At 55.3% G+C, this 17,209-nt stretch overlaps 1 protein-coding gene across 4 annotated transcripts in view; it reads right to left on the bottom strand.

Annotated features, from left to right (window-relative positions):
- Positions 1–16,924, bottom strand: part of LOC146751181 (general transcription and DNA repair factor IIH helicase subunit XPD-like) — a 32,755-nt gene extending 15,831 nt beyond the window's left edge. For 2 of the 4 annotated variants that reach the window (XM_085535327.1, XM_085535328.1), the window contains exons 1-2: positions 16,859–16,924; positions 12,835–12,978 (exon numbers count right to left, since the gene is read on the bottom strand). In XM_085535327.1, coding sequence (XP_085391453.1) covers positions 12,835–12,978; positions 16,859–16,903 — 189 coding nt within the window. In that variant the 5' untranslated portion in view covers positions 16,904–16,924. Of the gene's footprint in view, positions 1–9,391; positions 9,480–9,614; positions 9,704–12,834; positions 12,979–16,858 lie in introns of those variants that run through there. The other 2 variants (XM_085535330.1, XM_085535331.1) reach the window with 2 other exon arrangements.
- Positions 16,925–17,209: the final 285 nt, after the last annotated feature.

The following is a 17,209-nucleotide window of genomic DNA, read 5'->3' as shown; positions in this document are numbered from 1 at the left end:
GGGGTCTCTATGGGGTCTATGGGGTCTATGGGATCTCTATGGGTCTCTATGGGTCTCTATGGGTCTCTATGGGTCTCTATGGGTCCCTATAGGTCTCTATGGGTCTCTATGGGGTCTATGGGTCTCTATGGGTCTCTATGGGGATAAATGGGTTTCTATGGGGTTCAATATGGTCTCTATGGGTCTCTATGGGTCTCTATGGGTCTCTATGGGTCTTTATGGGTCTCTATGGGGTCCCTATGGGGTCTATGGGGTCCCTATGGGTCTCTATGGGGTCTCTCTCTATGGGGTCTCTATGGGTGTCTATGAGTGTCTATGGGGTCTCTATGGGGTCTATGGGGTCTCTATGGGTGTCTATGAGTGTCTATGGGGTCTCTATGGGTCTCTATGGGTCTCTATGGGGTCTATGGGTCTCTATGGGTCTCTATGGGGTCTCTATGGGTCTCTATGGGGTCTATGGGGTCTCTATGGGTCTCTATGGGGTCTATGGGTCTCTATGGGTCTCTATGGGGTCTCTATGGGTCTCTATGGGGTCTATGGGGTCTCTATGGGTCTCTATGGGGTCAATTGGGTCTATGGGGTCTTTATGGGGTCTATGGGGTCTCTATGGGGCAACCGGCTGCGCTTGTCACTGCGGGAATAGCGCTGCAATGGGGGGATATGGGGTGTTATGGGGTATATGGGTCTCTATGGGTCTCTATGGGTCTCTATGGGTCAGGTTGGACGGAAGGAGCCGATCCTGGAGCCAGCGCGGCAACCGGCTGCGCTTGTCACTGCGAGAATAGCGCTGCAATGGGGGGAGATATGGGTCTATATGGGTCCCTATGGGTCTATATGGGTCCCTATGGGGTATTTGGGGTCTATGGGGTCAATGGGGTCTCCATGGGGTCTCTATGGGTCTCTATGGGGTCTCTACAGGTCCCTATGGGTCTCTATGGGACGCTATGAGTCACTATTGGTCCCTAAGTGTCTCTATGGGGTCTCTATGGGTCTCTATGGGTCTCTATGGGGACTCTATGGGTCTCTATGGGTCACTATGGGGTCTATGGGGTCTCTATGGGTCTCTATGGGGTCTCTATGGGTCTCTATGGGTCCCTATGGGTCTCTATGGGGTCACTATGGGTCTCTATGGGGTCTCTATGGGTCACTATGGGTCTCTATGGGTCTCTATGGGTCTCTATGGGGTCTATGGGGTCTCTATGGGTCTCTATGGGTAGCTATGGGGTCTATGGGTCCCTATAGGTCTCTATGGGTCTCTATGGGTCTCTATGGGGTCTCTATGGGGTCTATGGGGTCCCTATGGGTCTTTAAGGGTCGCTATGTGTCCCTATGTGTCTCTATGGGTCACTATGGGTCTCTATGGGTCTCTATGGGTCTCTATGGGGTCTCTATGGGGTCTCTATGGGTCCCTATGGGGTCAATGGGGTCTCTATGGGTCTCTGTGGGGTATATGGGGTCCCTATGGGTCTCTATGGGTCCCTATGTGTCCCTATGAGTCTCTATGGGGTCTGTGGGGTCTATGGGGTCTTTATGGGTCGCTATGGGGTCTCTATGTGTCTCTATGGGTGTCTATGGAGTCTCTATGGGTCACTATGGGGTCTCTATGGGGTCTATGGGGTCTCTATGGGTCTCTATGGGGTCTATGGGGTCTCTATGGGGTCTATGGGTGACTATGGGTCCCTATGGGTCTCTATGGGACGCTATGAGTCACTATTGGTCCCTAAGTGTCTCTATGGGGTCTCTATGGGTCCCTATGGGGTCTATGGGGTCTCTATGGGTCTCTATGGGGTCTATGGGTCTCTATGGGTGTCTATGAGTGCCTATGGGGTCTCTATGGGTAGCTATGGGGTCTATGGGGTCTCTATGGGTCCCTATGGGGTCAATGGGGTCTATGGGTCTCTATGGGTCTTTATGGGTCCCTATGGGTCTCTATGGGTCCCTATGGGTCCCTATGGGTCTCTATGGGTCCCTATGGGTCTCTATGGGGTCTATGGGGTCTATGGGTCCCTATGGGGTCTATAGGGTCTCTATGGGTCTCTATGGGGTCTCTATGGGTAGCTATGGGGTCTATGGGTCTCTATGGGGTCTATGGGGTCTATGGGGTCTCTATGGGTGTCTATGAGTGTCTATGGGGTCTCTATGGGGTCTCTATGGGTCTCTATGGGGTCTCTATGGGTCTCTATGGGTCTCTATGGGTCAGGTTGGATGGAAGGAGCCGATCCTGGAGCCAACGGGGCAACCGGCTGCGCTTGTCACTGCGCGAATAGCGCTGCAATGGGGGGATATGGGGTGTTATGGGTCCCTATGGGTCCCTATGGGTCTCTATGGGTCTCTATGGGGCAACCGGCTGCGCTTGTCACTGCGACAATAGCGCTGCAATGGGGGATATGGGGTGTTATGGGTCGCTATGGGGTCTATGGGTCTCTATGGGGACCATATCGGTCTCTATGGGGTCTATGGGTCTCTATGGGTCTCTATGGGGTCTATGGGGTCTCTATGGGTCTCTATGGGTCCCTATGGGGTCTATGGGGTCTCTATGGGGATAAATGTGTCTCTATGGGGTTCAATATGTGTCTCTATGGGGTCTTTATGGGGTCTATGGGGTCTCTATGGGTGTCTATGAGTCCCTATGGGGTCTATGGGTTCTCTATGGGTCTCTATGTGTCTCTATGGGTCCCTATGGGTCTCTATGGGTCTCTATGGGTCTCTATGGGTCCCTATGCGTCGCTATGTGTCCCTATGTGTCTCTATGGGTCACTATGGGTCTCTATGGGGGCTTTATGGGGTCTATGGGGTCTCTATGGGTCTCTATGGGGTCTATGGGTCTCTATGTGTATCTATGGGTCTCTATGGGGTCTATGGAGTCTATGGGGTCTCTATGGGGTCTATGGGGACCATATGGGTTTCTATGGGGTCTATGGGGTCTCTATGGGTCTCTATGGGTCTCTATGGGGTCTTTATGGGGTCTATGGATCTCTATGGGTAGCTATGGGGTCTATGGGGTCTCTATGGGTCTCTATGGGGTCTCTATGGGGTCTCTATGGGTCTCTATGGGGTCTCTATGGGTCTCTATGGGGCTCTATGGGTCCCTATGCGTCGCTATGTGTCCCTATGGGTCTCTATGGGTCTCTATGGGTCTCTATGGGTCACTATGGGTCTCTATGGGTCTCTATGGGGTCAATGGGGTCTATGGGGACCATATGGGTTTCTATGGGGTCTATGGGGTCTCTATGGGGTCTCTATGGGGTCTATGGGGTCTATGGGTGTCTATGGGGTCTCTATGGGTCTCTATGGGTCTCTATGGGGACTCTATGGGTCTCTATGGGTCACTATGGGGTCTATGGGGTCTCTATGGGTGTCTATGAGTGTCTATGGGGTCTCTATGGGGTCTCTATGGGTGTCTATGAGTGTCTATGGGGTCTCTATGGGTCTCTATGGGTCTCTATGGGTCTCTATGTGTCTCTATGGGTCTCTATGGGTCTCTATGGGGTCTATGGGGTCTCTATGGGTGTCTATGAGTGTCTATGGGGTCTCTATGGGGTCTCTATGGGTCTCTATGGGGTCACTATGGGTCTCTATGGGGTCAATGGGGTCTATGGGGACCATATGGGTTTCTATGGGGTCTCTATGGGTCTCTATGTGTATCTATGGGGCTCTATGGGGTCTATGCGTCTCTATGGGTCTCTATGGGGTCTCTATGGGTCTCTATGGGGTCTATGGGGTCCCTATGGGTCTCTATGGGGTCTCTCTCTATGGGTCTCTATGGGTCCCTATGGGGATAAATGGGTCTCTATGGGACGCTATGAGTCACTATTGGTCCCTAAGTGTCTCTATGGGTCTCTATGGGGTCTATGGGGTCTCTATGGGGTCTCTATGGGTCTCTATGGGGTCTAAGGTGTGTATGGGGTCTCTATGGGGTCTCTATGGGTCTCTATGGGGTCTTTATGGGGTCTATGGGGTCTCTATGGGGTCTCTATGGGGTCTCTATGGGTCTCTATGGGGATAAATGGGTCTCTATGGGGTCTCTATGGGTCTCTATGGGTCTCTATGGGTACCTATGGGTCTCTATGGGTCTCTATGGGGTCTATGGGGTCACTATGGGTCTCTATGGGGTCTCTATGGGTCCCTATGGGTCTCTATGGGGTCTATGGGGTCTCTATGGGCAGGCGGCTGCGCTTGTCACTGCGGGAATAGCGCTGCAATGGGGGATATTATGGGGTTTCTATAGGGTATATGGGTCTCTATGGGTCGCTATGGGTCTCTATGGGTCTCTATGGGGTCTATGGGGTCTCTATAGGTCTCTATGGGTGCCTATGGGGTCTCTATGGGTCTCTATGGGGCAACCGGCTGCGCTTGTCACTGCGCGAATAGCGCTGCAATGGGGGGAGATATGGGTCTATATGGGGTCTATGGGGTTTCTATAGGGTATATGGGGTCCCTATGGGTCCCTATGGGTCTCTATGGGGTCTCTATGGGTCTCTATGGGTCCCTATGGGTCTCTATGGGTCTCTATGGGTCTCTATGGGTCACTATGTGTCTCTATGGGTCCCTATGGGTCTCTATGGGACGCTATGAGTCACTATTGGTCCCTAAGTGTCTCTATGGGGTCTCTATGGGTCTCTATGGGTCCCTATGGGGTCTATGGGGTCTCTATGGGTCTCTATGGGTCTCTATGTGGTCTATGGGGTCTCTATGGGTCTCTATGGGTCTCTATGGGTCCCTATGGGTCTCTATGGGTTGCTATGGGACTCTATGGGTCCCTATGGGTCCCTATGGGTCTCTATGGGTCCCTATGGGTCCCTATGGGTCTCTATGGGTCTCTATGGGTCTCTATGGGTCCCTATGTGTCCCTATGGGGTCTCTATGGGGTCTCTATGGGTCCCTATGGGTCTCTATGGGACGCTATGAGTCACTATTGGTCCCTAAGTGTCTCTATGGGGTCTCTATGGGTCTCTATGGGGTCTAAGGTGTGTATGGGGTCTCTATGGGTCCCTATGGGTCTCTATGGGTCTCTATGGGTCCCTATGGGTCTCTATGGGGTCTATGGGGTCTATGGGGTCTCTATGGGTGTCTACGAGTGTCTATGGGGTCTCTATGGGTCTCTATGGGGTCAATGGGGTCTATGGGGACCATATGGGTTTCTATGGGGTCTATGGGGTCTCTATGGGGTCTCTATGGGTCTCTATGGGGTCTAAGGTGTGTATGGGGTCTCTATGGGGTCTCTATGGGTCTCTATGGGGTCTTTATGGGGTCTATGGGGTCTCTATGGGGTCTCTATGGGGTCTCTATGGGTCTCTATGGGGATAAATGGGTCTCTATGGGGTCTCTATGGGTCTCTATGGGTCTCTATGGGTACCTATGGGTCTCTATGGGTCTCTATGGGGTCTATGGGGTCACTATGGGTCTCTATGGGGTCTCTATGGGTCCCTATGGGTCTCTATGGGGTCTATGGGGTCTCTATGGGCAGGCGGCTGCGCTTGTCACTGCGGGAATAGCGCTGCAATGGGGGATATTATGGGGTTTCTATAGGGTATATGGGTCTCTATGGGTCGCTATGGGTCTCTATGGGTCTCTATGGGGTCTATGGGGTCTCTATAGGTCTCTATGGGTGCCTATGGGGTCTCTATGGGTCTCTATGGGGCAACCGGCTGCGCTTGTCACTGCGCGAATAGCGCTGCAATGGGGGGAGATATGGGTCTATATGGGGTCTATGGGGTTTCTATAGGGTATATGGGGTCCCTATGGGTCCCTATGGGTCTCTATGGGGTCTCTATGGGTCTCTATGGGTCCCTATGGGTCTCTATGGGTCTCTATGGGTCTCTATGGGTCACTATGTGTCTCTATGGGTCCCTATGGGTCTCTATGGGACGCTATGAGTCACTATTGGTCCCTAAGTGTCTCTATGGGGTCTCTATGGGTCTCTATGGGTCCCTATGGGGTCTATGGGGTCTCTATGGGTCTCTATGGGTCTCTATGTGGTCTATGGGGTCTCTATGGGTCTCTATGGGTCTCTATGGGTCCCTATGGGTCTCTATGGGTTGCTATGGGACTCTATGGGTCCCTATGGGTCCCTATGGGTCTCTATGGGTCCCTATGGGTCCCTATGGGTCTCTATGGGTCTCTATGGGTCTCTATGGGTCCCTATGTGTCCCTATGGGGTCTCTATGGGGTCTCTATGGGTCCCTATGGGTCTCTATGGGACGCTATGAGTCACTATTGGTCCCTAAGTGTCTCTATGGGGTCTCTATGGGTCTCTATGGGGTCTAAGGTGTGTATGGGGTCTCTATGGGTCCCTATGGGTCTCTATGGGTCTCTATGGGTCTCTATGGGTCCCTATGGGGTCTATGGGGTCTCTATGGGTCTCTATGGGTCTCTATGGGGTCTATGGGGTCTCTATGGGGCAACCGGCTGCGCTTGTCACTGCGCGAATAGCGCTGCAATGGGGGATATTATGGGGTCTATATGGGGTCTATGGGTCTCTATGGGGTCTCTATGGGGTCTATGGGTCTCTATGGGGTCTCTAAGGGTAGCTATGGGTCTCTATGGGTCTCTATGGGGTCTATGGGGTCTCTATGGGGTCTCTATGTGTCTCTATGGGGTCCCTATGGGTCCCTATGAGTCTCTATGGGGTCTCTATGGGTAGCTATGGGGTCTTTATGGGGTCTATGGGGTCTCTATGGGGTCTATGGGGTCTCTATGTGTCCCTATGGGTCTCTATGGGTCTCTATGGGTCCCTATGGGTCTCTATGGGTCTCTATGGGTCAGGTTGGACGGAAGGAGCCGATCCTGGAGCCAACGCGGCAACCGGCTGCGCTTGTCACTGCGAGAATAGCGCTGCAATGGGGGATATGGGGTTTCTATAGGTCGTTATGGGGTCCCTATGGGTCCCTATGGGTCCCTATGGGTCTCTATGGGGTCTCTATGGGGTCTATGGGGTCTCTATGGGTCCCTATGGGTCTCTATGGGGTCTCTATGGGTCTCTATGGGGTGTATGGGGTCTATGGGGACCATATGGGTCGCTATGGGTCACTATGGGTCTCTATGTGTCCCTATGGGTCCCTATGGGTCCCTATGGGTCTCTATGGGGTCTCTATGGGTCTCTATGGGGTCTATGGGGTCTCTATGGGTCCCTATGGGTCTCTATGGGGTCTCTATGGGTCTCTATGGGGTGTATGGGGTCTATGGGGACCATATGGGTCGCTATGGGTCACTATGGGTCTCTATGTGTCCCTATGGGTCCCTATGGGTCCCTATGGGTCTCTATGGGGTCTCTATGGGTCCCTATGGGTCTCTATGGGTCTCTATGGGTCAGGTTGGACGGAAGGAGCCGATCCTGGAGCACTTGTCACTGCGAGAATAGCGCTGCAATGGGGGGAGATATGGGTCTATATGGGGTCTATGGGGCTCTATGGGTCCCTATGGGTCTCTATGGGTCTCTATGGGGCTCTATGGGGTCAATGGGGTCTATGGGGACCATATAGGTTTCTATGGGGTCTCTATGGGTCTCTATGTGTATCTATGGGGCTCTATGGGGTCTATGGGTTCTCTATGGGTCTCTATGGGGTCTAAGGGGATAAATGGGTCTCTATGTGTCTCTATGGGACGCTATGAGTCACTATTGGTCCCTATGTGTCTCTATGGGTCTCTATGGGTCTCTATGGGGTCTCTATGGGTAGCTATGGGGTCTTTATGGGGTCTATGGGGTCTCTATGGGTCTCTATGGGTCTCTATGGGGTCTATGGGGTCTCTATGGGTCCCTATGGGTCTCTATGGGGTCTCTATAGGGTCTATGGGGTCCCTATGGGTCTCTATGGGTCTCTATGGGTCAGGTTGGACGGAAGGAGCCGATCCTGGAGCCAACGCGGCAACCGGCTGCGCTTGTCACTGCGAGAATAGCGCTGCAATGGGGGATATGGGGTTTCTATAGGTCGTTATGGGGTCCCTATGGGTCCCTATGGGTCCCTATGGGTCTCTATGGGGTCTCTATGGGGTCTATGGGGTCTCTATGGGTCCCTATGGGTCTCTATGGGGTCTCTATGGGTCTCTATGGGGTGTATGGGGTCTATGGGGACCATATGGGTCGCTATGGGTCACTATGGGTCTCTATGTGTCCCTATGGGTCCCTATGGGTCCCTATGGGTCTCTATGGGGTCTCTATGGGTCTCTATGGGGTCTATGGGGTCTCTATGGGTCTCTATGGGTCTCTATGGGGTCTCTATGGGGTCTATGGGGTCTCTATGGGTCTCTATGGGGTCTTCATGGGGTCTATGGGTCTTTATGGGTCTCTATTGGTCTCTATGGGGTCTATGGGGTCTCTATAGGTCTCTATGGGTCTCTATGGGGTCAATGGAGTCTATGGGGACCATATGGGTTTCTATGGGGTCTATGGGGTCTCTATGGAGTCTCTATGGGTCTCTATGGGTCTCTATGTGTCCCTATGGGTCTCTATGGGTCCCTATGTGTCCCTATGTGTCCCTATGGGTCTCTATGGGTCTCTATGGGTCTGTATGGGTCTCTATGTGTCCCTATGGGTTTGTATGGGTCCCTATGTGTCCCTATGGGTCCCTATGGGTCTCTATGGGGTCTATGGGTCTCTATGGGGTCTCTATGGGTCCCTATGGGTCTCTATGGGTCCCTATGTGTCCTATGGGTCTCTATGGGTCCCTATGTGTCCCTATGGGTCCCTATGGGACTCTATGGGTCCCTATGGGTCTCTATGTGTCCCCATGGGTCCCTATGTGTCTCTATGGGTCTCTATGGGTCCCTATAGGTCTCTATGGGTCTCTATGGGGTCTATGGGTCTCTATGGGTCTCTATGGGTCTCTATGGGTCTCTATGGGTCCCTATGTGTCCCTATGGGTCCCTATGGGTCTCTATGGGTCTCTATGGGTCCCTATGTGTCTCTATGGGTCCCTATGGGTCTCTATGGGTCTCTATGGGTCTCTATGGGTCGCTATGGGTCCCTATGAGTCTCTATGGGGTCTGTGGGGTCTATGGGGTCTCTATGAGGTCTATGGGGTCTATGGGGTCTCTATGGGTCCCTATGGGTCTCTATGGGGTCTATGGGGTCACTATGTGTACCTATGGGTCTCTATGGGGTCTATGGGGTCTATGGGTCTCTATGTGTCCCTATGTGTCCCTATGTGTCTCTATGGGGTCTATGGGGTCACTATGTGTATCTATGGGTCTCTATGGGGTCTATGGGGTCTCTATGGGTCTCTATGTGTCCCTATGTGTCTCTATGGGTCTCTATGGGTCTCCATGTGTCCCTATGGGGTCTCTATGGGTCCCTATGTGTCCTTATGGGTCTCTATGGGTCTCTATGGGTCTCTATGTATCTCTATGTGTCCCTATGTGTCCCTATGGGTCTCTATGTATCTCTATGGGTCACCTTATCAGCGAACACCATGATCCCATAGTCCGTTTTCCCCCTCAGCGCCCGCCCCACACATTGCGCTGAGTGCTATGGGTCCCTATGGGTCCCTATGGGTCTCTATGGGGTCTATGGGTCTCTATGGAGTCTCCATGGGTCTCTATAGGTCTCTATGTGTCCCTATGGGTCCCTATGGGTCTCTATGGGTCCCTATGGGTCTCTATGTATCTCTATGGGTCACCTTATCAGCAAACACCATGATCCCATAGTCCGTTTTCCCCCTCAGCGCCCGCCCCACACATTGCGCTGAGTGCTATGGGTCTCTATGGGTCTCTATGGGATCTCTATGTGTCTCTATGGGTCGCTATGGGTCTCTATGTGTCCCTATGGGTCCCTATGGGGTCTCTATGGGTCTCCATGGGTCCCTATGGGTCTCTATGGGTCTCTATGGGTCCCAATGTGTCCCTATGGGTCTCTATGTGTCTCTATGGGTCTCTATGTGTCTCTATGGGTCTCTATGTGTCCCTATGTGTCCCTATGTGTCCCTATGTGTCTCTATGTGTCCCTATGGGTCTCTATGTGTCCCTATGGGGTCTATGGGGTCTCTATGGGTCCCTATGGGTCTCTATGGGTCCCTATAGGTCACTGTGGGTCTCTATGGGGTCTATGGGTCTCTATTGGGTCCCTATGTGTCTCTATGGGTCTCTATGGGTCTCTATGTGTCCCTATGTGTCCCTATGGGTCTCTATGGGTCTCTATGGGTCTCTATGTGTCTCTATGGGTCTCTATGGGTCCCTATGTGTCTCTATGGGTCTCTATGGGGTCAATGGGGTTTCTATGGGTCTCTATGGGTCTCTGTGGGTCCCTATGGGTCTTTGTGGGTCCCTATGGGGTCTCTATGGGTCCCTATGTGTCCCTATGTGTCCCTATGGGTCCCTATGTGTCTCTATGGGTCCCTATGTGTCCCTATGTTTCCCTATGGGTCTCTATGTATCTCTATGGGTCACCTTATCAGCGAACACCATGATCCCATAGTCCGTTTTCCCCCTCAGTGCCCGCCCCACACATTGCGCTGAGTGCTATGGGTCTCTATGGGTCCCTATGGGTCTCTATGGGTCTCTATGGGTCTCTATGGGGTCTATGGGTCTCTATGTGTCCCTATGGGTCTCTATGGGTCTCTATGGGTCCCTATGGGGTCTCTATGTATCTCTATGGGTCTCTATGGGTCGCTATGGGTCTGTATCGGTCTGTATGGGTCTCTATGGGTCCCTATGGGTCTCTATGGGATGCTATGGGTCTTTATGGGTCTCTATGGGGTAAATGGGGTCCATGGGGTCTCCATGGGGTCTCTATGGGTCTCTATGGGTCTCTATGGGTCCCTATGGGTCCCTATGTGTCCCTATGGGTCTCTATGGGTCCCTATGTGTCTCTATGTGTCTCTATGGGTCCCTATGTGTCCCTACGGGTCTCTATGTGTCTCTATGTGTCCCTATGGGTCTCTATGGGTCCCTATCGGTCCCTATGTGTCTCTATGGGTCCCTTTGGGTTTCTATGTGTCTCTATGGGTCCCTATGGGTCTCTATGTGTCCCTATGGGTCTCTATGTATCTCTATGGGTCACCTTATCAGCGAACACCATGATCCCATAGTCCGTTTTCCCCCTCAGTGCCCGCCCCACACATTGCGCTGAGTGCTATGGGTCTCTATGGGTCCCTATGGGTCGCTATGGGGCGCTATGGGTCTCTATGGGTCGCTATGGGTCTGTATGGTTCTGTATGGGTCTCTATGGGTCCCTATGGGTCTCTATGGGTCCCTATGGGTCCCTATGGCTCTCTATGGGTCTCTATGGGTCCCTATGGGTCTCTATGGGTCTCTATGTGTCCCTATGGGTCTCTATGGGTCCCTATGGGTCCCTATGGGTCTCTATGGGTCTCTATGGGTCTCTATGGGTCCCTATGTGTCCCTATGGGTCTCTATGGGTCTCTATGGGTCCCTATGGGTCTCTATGGGTCCCTATGTGTCCCTATGGGTCTCTATGTATCTCTAAGGGTCTCTATGTATCTCTATGGGTCTCTATGGGTCCCTATGTGTCTCTATGGGGTCAATGCGTCTGTATGGGTCTCTATGGATCTCTATGGATCTCTATGGGTCTCTATGGGTCTCTATGGGTCCCTATGGGTCTCTATGGGTCCCTATGTGTCCCTATGGGTCCCTATGGGTCTCTATGGGTCTCTATGTGTCTCTATGGGTCTCTATGGGTCCCTATGGGTCCCTATGTGTCCCTATGTGTCTCTATGTGTCTCTATGTGTCCCTATGGGTCTCTATGGGTCTCTATGGGTCTCTATGTGTCCCTATGTATCTCTATGGGTCCCTATGGGTATCTATGGGTCCCTATGGGTCTCTTTGTATCTCTATGGGTCCCTATGGGGTCTCTATGTATCTCTATGGGTCCCTATGGGGTCTCTATGTATCTCTATGGGTCACCTTATCAGCGAACACCATGATCCCATAGTCCGTTTTGCCCCTCAGCGCCCGCCCCACACATTGCGCTGAGTGCTATGGGTCTCTATGGGTCTCTATGGGTCTCTATGGGTCTCTATGGGTCTCTATGGGTCCCTATGGGTCTCTATGGGTCTCTATGGGTCTCTATGGGTCTCTATGGGTCTCTATGTGTCCCTATGGGTCTCTATGGGTCTCTATGGGTGTCTATAGGTCTCTATGGGGTCTCTATGGGTCCCTATGGGTCTCTATGGGTCTCTATGGGTCCCTATGTGTCTCCATGTGTCTCTATGGGTCCCTATGGGTCTCTATGGGTCTCTATGGGTATCTATGGGTCCCTATGGGTCTCTATGTGTCTCTATGGGTCTCTATGGGTCCCTATGTGTCTCTATGGGTCCCTATGTGTCTCTATGGGTCCCTATGGGTCTCTATGGGTCCCTATGTGTCCCTATGGGTCTCTATGGATCCCTATGGGTCCCTATGGGTCTCTATGTATCTCTACGGGTCTCTATGTATCTCTATGGGTCTCTATGGGTCCCTATGTGTCTCTATGGGGTCAATGCGTCTGTATGGGTCTCTATGGATCTCTATGGATCTCTATGGGGTCTCTATGGGGTCGATGGGTCTCTATGGGTCTCTATGTGTCCCTATGGGGTCTCCATGTGTCCCTATGGGGTCTCTACGGGTCCCTATGTGTCCCTATGGGTCCCTATGTGTCCCTATGTGTCTCTATGGGTCCCTTTGGGTCTCTATGGGTCTCTATGTATCCCTATGTGTCCCTGTGTGTCCCTATGGGTCTCTATGGGTCCCTATGGGTCCCTATGGGTCCCTATGGGTCTCTATGGGTCTCTATGTGTCCCTATGGGTCCCTATGGGGTCTCTATGTGTCTCTATGGGTCTCTATGGGTCCCTATGGGTCTCTATGTGTCCCTATGGGGTCTCTATGTATCTCTATGGGTCACCTTATCAGCAAACACCATGATCCCATAGTCCGTTTTCCCCCTCAGCGCCCGCCCCACACATTGAGCCGAGTGTCTCATGGCGTCGAAGGTCAGGAAATCGTTCTCACGGAGCTGGAGCTCGTCACGGAGGAACTGGAGCCGGGCCTGGGAGACATGCCCCACATCTGCCCCATGGCTGCCCCACATCTGCCCCATGGCTGCCCCACATCTGCCCCATGGCTGCCCCACATCTGCCCCATGGCTGCCCCACATCTGCCCCATGGCTGCCCCACATCCACCCCATATCCACCCCACATGTGCCCCATGGCTGCCCCACATCTGCCCCATGGCTGCCCCACAACTGCCCTATGGCTGCCCCACATCTGCCCCATGGCTGCCCCACATCTGCCCCATGGCTGCCCCACATCTGCCCCATGGCTGCCCCACATCTGCCCCATGGCTGCCCCACAACTGCCCCATATCCACCCCACATCTGCCCCATATCTGCCCCACATCTGCCCCATATCCACCCCACATCTGCCCCATGGCTGCCCCACAACTGCCCCATGGCTGCCCCACATCTGCCCCATATCCACCCCACATCTGCCCCATGGCTGCCCCACATCTGCCCCATATCCACCCCACATCTGCCCCATGGCTGCCCCACAACTGCCCCATGGCTGCCCCACATCTGCCCCATATCCACCCCACATCTGCCCCATGGCTGCCCCACATCTGCCCCATGGCTGCCCCACATCTGCCCCATATCCACCCCACATCTGCCCTATGGCTGCCCCACATCTGCCCCATATCCACCCCACATCTGCCCCATGGCTGCCCCACAACTGCCCCATGGCTGCCCCACATCTGCCCCATATCCACCCCACATCTGCCCCATGGCTGCCCCACAACTGCCCCATGGCTGCCCCACATCCACCCCATATCCACCCCACATCTGCCCCATGGCTGCCCCACAACTGCCCCATGGCTGCCCCACATCTGCCCCATATCCACCCCACATCTGCCCCATGGCTGCCCCACAACTGCCCCATATCCACCCCACAACTGCCCCATGGCTGCCCCACATCTGCCCCATATCCACCCCACAACTGCCCCATGGCTGCCCCACATCTGCCACATGGCTGCCCCACATCCACCCCATATCCACCCCACATCTGCCCCATGGCTGCCCCACATTCACCCCACATCTACCCCATATCCACCCCACATCTGCCCCACATCCACCCCACACCCACCCCACATCCCTCCCCAGTCCCACACCTGCCACCCCTGCCCCACAGCTGCCCCACACCCACCCCACATCCACCCCATATCCACCCCACATCTGCCCCATATCCACCCCACATCTGCCCCATATCCACCCCACACCTGCCCCACATCTGCCCCATATCCACCCCACACCTGCCCCACATCTGCCCCATGGCTGCCCCACATCTGCCCCATGGCTGCCCCACATCCACCCCATACCCACCCCACATCTGCCCCATGGCTGCCCCACATCCACCCCATATCCACCCCACATCTGCCCCATGGCTGCCCCACATCTGCCCCATATCCACCCCACATCTGCCCCATGGCTGCCCCACAACTGCCCCATGGCTGCCCCACATCCGCCCCATATCCACCCCACATCCGCCCCATATCCACCCCACATCTGCCCCACATCCACCCCACACCTGCCCCATATCTGCCCCACATCTGCCCCATATCCACCCCACATCTGCCCCATGGCTGCCCCACATCTGCCCCATATCCACCCCACATCTGCCCCATGGCTGCCCCACATCTGCCCCATGGCTGCCCCACATCTGCCCCATATCCACCCCACATCTGCCCCATGGCTGCCCCACATCTACCCCATGGCTGCCCCACATCTGCCCCATATCCACCCCACATCTGCCCCATGGCTGCCCCACATCTGCCCCACATCTGCCCCATGGCTGCCCCACATCTGCCCCATGGCTGCCCCACAGCTGCCCCATATCCACCCCACATCTGCCCCACATCCACCCCATATCCACCCCACAACTGCCCCATGGCTGCCCCACATCCACCCCATATCCACCCCACATCTGCCCCATATCTGCCCCACATCCACCCCACATCCACCCCACAACTGCCCCATGGCTGCCCCACAACTGCCCCATATCCACCCCACATCTGCCCCACATCCACCCCACATCTGCCCCATGGCTGCCCCACATCTGCCCCATGGCTGCCCCACATCCACCCCATATCCACCCTACAACTGCCCCATATCCACCCCACATCTGCCCCACATCCAACCCACACCTGCCCCATATCCACCCCACATCTGCCCCACATCCACCTCACATCTGCCCCATATCCACCCCACATCTGCCCCATATCCACCTCACATCTGCCCCATATCTGCCCCACATCTGCCCCATATCCACCCCACATCCACCCCATATCTACCCCATATCCACCCCACAACTGCCCCATGGCTGCCCCACATCCACCCCACATCTGCCCCATATCTACCCCACATCTACCCCATATACACCCCATGGCTGCCCCACATCTGCCCCATGGCTGCCCCACATCTGCGCCATATCCACCCCACATCTGCCCCATGGCTGCCCCACATCTGCCCCATATCCACCCCACAACTGCCCCATGGCTGCCCCACATCTGCCCCATATCCACCCCACATCTGCCCCATATCCACCCCACATCTGCCCCATATCCACCCCACATCTGCCCCATGGCTGCCCCATGGCTGCCCCACATCTGCTTCATGGCCGCCCCACATCTGCCCCATGGCTGCCCCACAACTGCCCCATGGCTGCCCCATATCCACCCCACATCTGCCCCATGGCTGCCCCATATCCACCCCACATCTGCCCCATGACTGCCCCACATCTGCCCCATGGCTGCCCCACATCTGCCCTATATCCACCCCACATCTGCCCCATGGCTGCCCCACAACTGCCCCATGGCTGCCCCACATCTACCCCATATCCACCCCACAACTGCCCCATGGCTGCCCCACAACTGCCCCATATCCACCCCACATCTGCCCCAAGGCTGCCCCACAACTGCCCCATGGCTGCCCCATATCCACCCCATATCCACCCCACATCTGCCCCATGGCTGCCCCACATCTGCCCCATGGCTGCCCCACAACTGCCCCATGGCTGCCCCACATCCACCCCATATCCACCCCACATCTGCCCCATGGCTGCCCCACATCTGCCCCATATCCACCCCACATCCACCCCATATCTACCCTATATCCACCCCACAACTGCCCCATGGCTGCCCCACATCTGCCCCATATCCACCCCACATCTGCCCCATGGCTGCCCCACATCTGCCCCATGGCCGCCCCACATCTGCCCCATGGCTGCCCCACATCCACCCCATATCCACCCCACAACTGCCCCATGGCTGCCCTACATCTGCCCCATATCCACCCCACATCCACCCCATATCCACCCCACAACTGCCCCATGGCTGCCCCACATCTGCCCCATGGCTGCCCCACATCCACCCCATATCCACCCCACAACTGCCCCATGGCTGCCCTACATCTGCCCCATATCCACCCCACATCTGCCCCATGGCTGCCCCACATCTGCCCCATATCCACCCCACATCTGCCCCATGGCTGCCCCACGTCTGCCCCATATCTGCCCCACATCTGCCCCATGGCTGCCCCACATCTGCCCCATATCCACCCCACACCCGCCCCACATCCACCCCACACCTGCCCCACATCCACTCCCCCCAGCCCCACAGCTGCCCCCTCACACCCCACATCTGCCCCATACCCACCCCACATCTGCCCCATGGCTGCCCCACATCCACCCCACATCTGCCCCATATCCACCCCACACCTGCCCCACATCCACCCCGTGGCTGCCCCACATCCACCCCACACCCACCCCCAACCTGCCCCACATCCACCCCACATCTGCCCCACATCTGCCCCATATCCACCCCACATCCACCCCACCCCCACCCCACATCCCCCCCCAGCCCCACAGCTGCCCCCCACCTTGAGGACGTGGCTCTGTGTGTAGACGTAGGGCACCCCAAACATGATGACGGCCCGTCCATAGTGATGCACTGTGGGGCACACAGACCCTCAGCCCCACAACACCCCCATGTGGGTCCCCTGCCCCACATACACCCCCCATATCCGCCCCATAACCCCCCATATCCGCCCCATAACCCCCCATATCCGCCCCATAACCCCCCATAACCCCCCATATCCCCCTATAACCCCCCATATCCCCCCATAACCCCCCATAACCCCCCATATCCCCCTATAACCCCCCATATCCCCCTATAACCCCCCATATCCCCCCCATATCCCCCTATAACACCCCATATCCCCCCCATATCC

Source organism: Coturnix japonica, unplaced genomic scaffold (genome assembly GCF_054131305.1).
Source record: "Coturnix japonica strain WE unplaced genomic scaffold, WE-NBRP24 Scf118, whole genome shotgun sequence".
Taxonomy (NCBI): Eukaryota; Metazoa; Chordata; class Aves; order Galliformes; family Phasianidae; genus Coturnix; species Coturnix japonica.
Note: the sequence above shows the minus strand (reverse complement) of the source record. Positions and strands in the feature narration are given on the sequence as shown.